Source organism: Anarrhichthys ocellatus, unplaced genomic scaffold (assembly GCF_004355925.1).
Source record: "Anarrhichthys ocellatus isolate YVR2014 unplaced genomic scaffold, GSC_Weel_1.0 scaffold13, whole genome shotgun sequence".
Lineage (NCBI taxonomy): Eukaryota > Metazoa > Chordata > Actinopteri > Perciformes > Anarhichadidae > Anarrhichthys > Anarrhichthys ocellatus.
In genome coordinates this window covers 3,372,015-3,380,098 of record NW_022280043.1, presented here as the reverse complement: position 1 = coordinate 3,380,098, position 8,084 = coordinate 3,372,015, and the positions used below count along the sequence as shown (strand labels likewise).

At 43.0% G+C, this 8,084-nt stretch overlaps 1 protein-coding gene across 1 annotated transcript; it reads left to right on the top strand.

Moving 5' to 3' along the window:
- The first annotated feature begins 5,400 nt into the window (after window positions 1-5,400).
- On the top strand, window positions 5,401-8,084 carry gem (GTP binding protein overexpressed in skeletal muscle). The gene is made up of 4 exons (XM_031853615.1): window positions 5,401-6,049; window positions 6,327-6,403; window positions 6,488-6,692; window positions 6,800-8,084. The coding sequence occupies exons 1-4, from the start codon at window positions 5,710-5,712 to the stop codon at window positions 7,081-7,083; spliced, it is 906 nt and encodes a 301-aa protein (XP_031709475.1). The 5' UTR covers window positions 5,401-5,709; the 3' UTR covers window positions 7,084-8,084.

The window sequence follows — 8,084 nt, the reverse complement described above, 5'->3', positions numbered from 1 at the left end:
CACACACACACACACACACACACACACACACACACACACACACACACGTACTACTTCTATGCATGTGTGTTCAGGCTCTCTGGGCTTTGTCAGCAGCCTGGCTACATAAAGCTAAACTCTCAACAGTGCCAACAACAACAATAAGTGACGTTTGTGAGATCCTGTGTCTTGTTCTCTGCGTTTTCTTTATTTATTCAAAGACATTTACTATAAAACTTCATTAAATGAATGGAATTCAAAAGGAATATGTGTAATAAACTGGCTTTTAATAATTTGAACCTTTTTTTTTTATTGACTGAAGAATTCTTCCTTTGGAAAGCAGCGTATTTTAGATGCATGTATGATTGAGGCAGCTTGGACATGTTTATGTCTTATATCCTTATACTGTAGAAAAGCATGCAGGAGTTACTCCTGTATCCATCTAGAGTAATATTTACTGTGTGAATTAGAGGATTTATATTGTTCCGAGACCAGTTTAGTTTAGGTGTCCAAGTCCCTGGTGGGATGCATAGTTTGTGTAAACAACCATCCATAAAAAAACTATCAAGTGTGTCGCAGTGAGCTTTAAGCCTGAATTTGGGGCTATAATGTCAGTTTATCTGACACACTGACCGTAGTCTGATCCGCTCAGTCTGTTATTTTGGATAGCATCGGTCTGTTCATGCTCTTCAACACAAAGCTGCTGCGTGGGAGTTATGTTGCTGCGTGGGAGTTATGTTGCTGCGTGTGCGCCCTGAATTCACATACGAGTTGTGCCCGGGTCTGTCAGATTAACTGAGCTTCAGTACAAATCCTATTTCCATACTGTGAACATTGTAATTATTATTTATTGGGTCCTCACCACTCTGTGTGATTGTTAAGCATCTTAGTTGTGTAATAAATGGGTGTATGGGATGTTCAGCTTTGCCTTTATGCATATGACAGTTGTAGCTTTGTGTATGTGTGTGTGTGTGTGTGTGTGTGGACACAGTGCGACTTTAAACTGTCAGTGCCAGTCCAATGCCAGAATGCAAAGTTTACATATTTAATATATATATTTATCATGTCGTCTGTGAAGTCTCGTGCAAAACAATACTGAGAATCTTCAGTCATGCTAACAACTACAACGGTTGTTTAGGTATTTCAGTCAGGACCGAGCTGGTGGACCGACCAAAACACGGGACGTCTCTATTGAGCCACTAGCGTGGCTAAGGATTGAGCCTCTGAGCTTTGGCAATGCGATCTACGGTTTGTGTTGATGAGGAATCCCATTCTGTGTTGCAGCACTTTGGTATTGGACACGTGTTGGGCAGACGAGTGCCACTCGTCCAATCGGGATATTGATCCAAATCACTCCAATAGTCTCAGAGGCCATGTGCCAGTGTGTCCATGAGTTCGAATGTTTCTGTCGATCTCTGTAAAGCTCTCGCTGCCAATCCTTCTGTTCAGCCGTGCGTTCCAGCCAGACAACTGGAGGACCTGGCGCACGGACTGAATGAATGATTTTCCACTGCTGGATGGGGAGAAAGAGATGCCGTTGTTTTGATGGAGAGACTGAGTCACAGATTTGGAAGTTTATTCCCATGTGATCCCAGGACCTCTGTGCCTCTCGTGTTAACCCACACCGAGTTCACGGGTCTCACATTTCATTGATTATCAGTCGTAGAGTCATCGACGTTCAAGCTGCACATGTTTCTAGAGGAGATACTGAGATACTGGTGCATCGGTAGAGATATCCTCAGCAGCTCACTGTTGAAAAACAAGTTCAGGCTCAGTTTGTTGGACTGTCCTCCCTTCAGATGAGATATTGATTACCCTACTTATATTCTTCGTCCCTCTTATTGTCTCTTCTGTACTGCTCTCTTTATAGAGGTTTAGAGAGCGAGGCCTACAGGCCAGAACATGATTTACTTTAAAGCCTTGTTCCCTCATTTTTATTTTATTATCTGATCAAGTAATGAGAGCTTATCTAAGATGAGACATTTCAAATTGGATGGAAATATAATTGAGGTTTGAGGTACACATGACTCCTCTTTGTGTGTACAAATGCCACCATTACGATTGTTGTCCCTTTATTGTGTTTCTTTGTACTTGGACACAGATTCGATGGTTCAGTGACGACTTGTTGTTCGTTCTTGTTGTAAATCACAGTGAACTGAATAGCTTTGAGTTTTCTTCTGTTGGTTGGACAAAATAAAAAGGATTTGGAGCGGTTACCTTGGGCTCTCAATTATTTGAGATACAATCCCGATATAAGAATTCATAATCAGTACTTTAATACTTTGCAGCCCTAGATTTAGCAAGCACAGGCCGTGTGCTTTTAGCTTTCCTGTGATCTTTTAATGCAGAATAGGGCTTGGTGTTGGGATTCTGTTTTCAGCTCCAGTTGATAAATGTTTCATCAATAAGTGCAATCTATAATCCTGAAATGTGCGGCAACTAGTAGAATAATGCTGAATAAAGTAAAAAGACACATTTAGATCCACATCAAATATCTGACTATAGCGTTAATGCTTTACTCTAGAAGTTGTGAACGTTGTAGGACGTATATACTGTATATGTCCATTGGATTCGTCCACCTTGACCTCGCTTTACAGCAGTCTTAGTCGCCCTGTGAAAATGTCTTCTAAGGGCTTTGATTGTGTAATGTTCTCCTTGGCCCACATCTGAACCAAAAGAGGGGAAAGAAACCTGAAACCAGGTCACTGCTATAAAACCCACTGTACGTTGTTTCAGCAGCGGGCTCTCTTTGAGGGACTTGTTTTCAAACTCGCTGGTACAGATGTACTCACTGCTCGGTGAGCGCGCGGGCAGTAACTCTGTTTGATTGTTTATATTTAAAACAACTGAGCCTAACCAAATAGAAGTAGAAATAGTTTATATATTTGTTGTTATTCAAAGTAAAGAGCTGTTGTAGTCTTATGTTCATCTTTTTAAAGGTTACATTTTTATGTGCTCAGTAGTATTGTTTTTATGTGGTCTTTATGAAGGCACACACGTTTGTTTCCCTGTAAAGTCGACTGTTCTGCTCCTGACTGTCTGTCTGACCTTATTAGACTTGTGAGGGTTTGTTTTACATCAAGTGAAAGCTGGAAAGAAAGAGGTCACTTCACGCTCAGTTCCCATCAATAGCCATCACCATGACTCTGCCAGTCTGCAGCCAACTCTCAGCATAACTCCCCCCCTCCTCCTGATCCTGCTCCAGCACTTAACAAGGATTTAATGTTGCTGAATCATCTGTCAGGCAGACCAAATCGGGGCTGTTATACAGAGCAGCAGGTCTCGCGGATGAGGTCCTGAAAAACAACAGCTGGAAAAAAAGAAAAAAAAAAGCCGTGTAATCCCACAATTACTGTAATAACTCTCCCGCTTCTCTCACACAACAAGCGCTTTGGCAAATGAAAGTCTGACGGTTGCGGGTTGAGAGCGATGTTATGCGATGCAGGGTCTCTGCACAGTTTGTGTGTGTTGCTATATGGATCATTCAACAAATACCAACTGGTGGTTTCCAACCATTAACAGTATGCTGCTGCTGCTGGCAGTAGATCTCCTGCTTACGCACTAAGCCTGTCAGAGCTTTTATTCAGTAGCGCTGGATGGGAAGTTTAGATATTCTGACACTGAAAACACTGCAGAAGATATTGAAATGAATTGTTTTCACTCACAACAGTCACAGAATTACACATAAGCAATCCTCCATACATGTGTTTTGTTGTTTAATGTAAAACTCACTTGTAAGTTTTGTGAATTGAAGTTGCCTCCCGAGTATCGCTTCATGATATTTGGCATCTGTGTGTCAAGGTAGAGTTGAAGATGGAGGAAGTGGGATCTGAAAATAATGGATGCTTTCTTTATTGGCCCAAGTTGAGATGTAGCATGTCTGTTAATCATCCGTCAGGTTGGACAGGCAGCAGTAGAGGTTTGTTATCCACGTTGGCACCTGCACAGAACTCATTTATAAATCAATCAAATTAAGAGACATAAATGACTGAATAACAAACTAAATCAGCCTCTAATTTAGGAGGACGGAAAGTAGATGCAGGTTCCCCTTAGCTTGTGTTCACATTGAAAATGGGCTGGAACTAAAGACTATTAGTAGTAGTATTTATCAATTAATTTGGTAAATAAAATGGTAGCATTAGCAAAAAATGCCCAAAGCCCAAGGTGTTGGCATCAAATAAACTTGAAGAAACGCAGCAGATTCTTACAATTGGAAGCTCTAAGTTGAGAAAATGTGACAGTTTTACTTGAGAAAAATACTTGAAAGATTGATATCAAAATCATATTCTTTTTTGACTTATCCAGTAATCGACTCATTTTTCGCAGCTCTAGGTTGAAATAATATTCCTGCCTTTTTAAAAGGTGCTCTATAAGGTATTCAGAGCATCAATATTGCAGCAAACAACTATTTGCTTGTAGAATGTAATCTGTAGAGATATGGTGGAGTAATGTCGCCATGCTGAGAGTCAATAGAAACACTCTTGTATACAGCAACTTAACACCATTCCTGTCCGATTCTTCCCATGTTTATCCACATTATCTCAAGCTGTTGTTTCAGTGATTCCTCACCATCAGAATTCCTCTCGTCAGCCTCATGTTGCAATCAGCCGACTGTTGGATATGTAGGTGGAAAGATCAATGCTGCTGGCAAAGCAAGATCTTTCTTCACTTGTTGCTGAACATTGCATCACAAGTGAGTTCACTCAGTTTATTCTGTCTGCACAGAAATAAATGACACTAATTCGTTTTTATGATCCTATAACTATACGCTCAGCCTGCATGGGCGTACAAGATTTTAACAATGTTAAAAGATAAGAGAAGAATCCGAGTTCTTGTGCCACTAATTGAACTTGACTTCTAGATAACAGAATCCACGCCATAGTTATTGTTTAATTCACAGGTAAGCAGCATTTAAGCTGTTATAACTAATTTATATTTTATAAACTGGTCATAGGTTTTTATATTTTCTGAATCTGTGAAGTAACTAGCTTTGACATCAATGTGGTGTAGAAATACAGCTATATTGTACTATTAACATTAGACAGCATATTGGTCATTCCAGACCAACTAAGGCTGTAAAAGACAAACCTTTAGATATGAAAAGTTGACTTCAAGAAAAACAAAACACAGCTTTACTGAACTCAATACACTAAGGGGGGAAATGTGGTGTGTCTTCTCTCAAAAGTGATATAATCCCACTGTGTGTTTTATGTTCCTGCTGCACAATTCAGCACCCTGTTGGTGTAAATATAAACCAAACAGTAGCCCATGGCCTGATAGTCTGCAAATGAGTCAAAACAATAAAATGCCCATCACAGTCACCACTTGTGTGACAACAACAACCTCCTCCTCCTCCTCCTCCTCCTCCTCTTCATATAAACCACGGGGAAACCCCATTGGAGCATTACAGAAACACTCTGATGGAGATCACTGATCACAGACTGCAGCAGACACGTGAAGGAGACACCAGCTGTAACTGTCGCTCTGCCTTTACCAGCCAAGTGTTTTTGCATTGCTCGAGTTACACTTAAAAAAAAAAAAGTAAGTGAATTTAAAGGACGTTTATGATGATCATCTGAAGCTGTAAACGCGACTTTTAAGGAAGAAATCGACTCGTTTTGACTTTTGTTTTTGAGGGTGTTTCACCCAAAAGCGATTAAAGCACTACCTCGCGAATAATCCCGCGCGCTGTCGGTTAATCGGGTTCATCCTAATTTCGTCCCTGGCACCATGCTGTCCAGTGTGCGCCGGCACAGCCTCCGCCTGCAGACGGAGCTCCACCGGTGGAGCATCTGCGACCCGGGCGACAGCCTCCTGGCCCGGGTCCCCGCATGCATCTCCCGCTCCAAGTCCTGCACCAGCTCCGCCGGGGAGTCGGACGGGAGCCGCGGGAGCTGGTCGTCCTCGGACTCCGTCATCTCCACCGACTCCGCCGGGGAGCCGGTGGGACCCGGGGGCCCGTACCGGGTGGTGCTGTTAGGGGCCAGCGGGGTGGGCAAAACGGCCTTCAGCAGCATCTTCGCCGGGGCAGCGGACAGCATGGACAGCGGTGACTGCGAGCTGTGTGGAGGTAAGAAAAAAGAGAACTATGCTGAAACGTATTATTACACCGTTATTGACAAGCAGAGCTGTTATCTTTAGAATACATTTTAGATGAATACAAGCAAACAAAATCCCTATAAATAAACAACACTTGCATATTTATTATAAATGCATAGACAGAATTGACCACCATGCACTTGTTTATTTCCGATAATGTTATAATTATATTGATAGTATGAAACATTGCTGTCACCAACATGACTGAGTATAATGTAAACCTTTTCTTGTTGCGTCTATAATTTCAGATGAAGTGTGTGAAAAGGAAATTAAAGTGGATGGAGAGCCTGCAACTATCACTCTGCTGGACACATGGGATGCAGAGGTGAGATGAAAAGCAGCTGCGTTGACTTGTGTAAATTACATTATAGTACTGTAAATCCTTTATTTAACTTGTTTGTCTTTGCAGACTGACCACGAGTGGGCTCAGGAGCACTGCATGCAGACAGGCGATGCCTACCTGTTGCTGTACTCTGTGACGGACCGCGCCTCATTCCTGCGAGCCTCCGAGCTCCGGATAACCCTGCGGCGGTTTCGTCCCGCGCAGCACACGCCGATCATCCTGGTGGGGAACAAATGTGACCTGGTGCGACGCAGAGAGGTGTCAGTCAGCGGTGAGGAGACACAGTTCCTGTCTTCTTGAGTGGGACGAGCACTGTTCACTGCGAGGTTTTTTTTCCCAGGTATGCAAGTACTGATCATGAGGCTTTTGTGTTTTCAGAGGGTTGCGCCTGCGCTGCTGTGTTTGACTGCAAGTTTATAGAAACCTCAGCCGCCATGCAGCACAACGTCTGGGAAGCTTTTCACGGGATGGTGCGACAGCTGCGTCTACGCCGAGACTCCGAGGAAGCCAACAGGCGTCGCAGGCACACACACCGTCACGCACGCCGCGAGAGCCTTCCTATGAAGGCCAAACGCTTCCTGGACAAGGTGGTGGCAAAGAACAATCCCAGTGTGGCGTTCTGGCTGAAATCGAAGTCCTGTCATGATCTTTCTGTGCTGTAGAAACATGACAACAACTTGTTTTTAACTGTACGCCACACCTTTGAGCCTGGAGATCAGAATTTGTGGACGCCTGCTTCTGAGGGGCTAACAGTCGGATGGCTCAGTCCTCAGTGTGTTCACACTGAGCCAGCCTGGTGTACGTGAGAGGTGTTTGCAACCTTCCTGCACTGCCATCCACACGTTGCAGTCTAAACCAGACTAAGTGGACTGAGCTCAGCCTCTGTGAAGGACGAGACAATCGGCTGATGAAGTGACGTTTCCTGTTGCAAAGACTCGTCGTGTCTGTGTGGCATAAACTTCGGAGGTTAGAAATCTACTGATGGAAACGGGAGAGAAGGATGTTATGTTTTGTGTTTTTGAACAGATACATTAATATTAGTCTCTCTTTCCTCATCATTTTGCTCTCATTCCTGCCTAATTTGTCATCTGTTGATGATTACCAGTTATAAGCTATTGGTGATTTAGTATGATGAACATTTCTGACTTGTCTTTACTTTTGATTTGTGATGTGTAGTATGTTGCACTGACTGTAAATATATTAAAGACGATGCATTGTATTTTGTTACTTGTGTGTTTCAATGTTGCTCTTTGAAATAAAGTGACGTCATCCAATTTGAGAGAAAAAACACACGTCTCTTTTGTCTGTCATCTCAACCCCGCTGATGAGATATTACCATGGGGTGACTCAGCTTTGACACAAAAGAGACACACTTATGAAACCTCAACACAACTGTGATGAGTCAGGTGACATTAAAGCTGAACTTTCAGAAACTAATTTTAGTTCCGTGTAGGTGGACGTCAGCTGATTGAGTACAGTGATTTGACCGCTTGGGGGGCCGACCAGAGATTTGGGTAACGGCGTGACACCGAACATCATGCTCAGACACGGCCCGTCCTGATCCCAAACTCAGTTTTGTAGTAAAAGTGGTAAAATATGTTGCCACGGTAACATTCACAGGAGCACCCGGGAAGTGTGTTTTGTATGTTCAGTCGGGCAGATG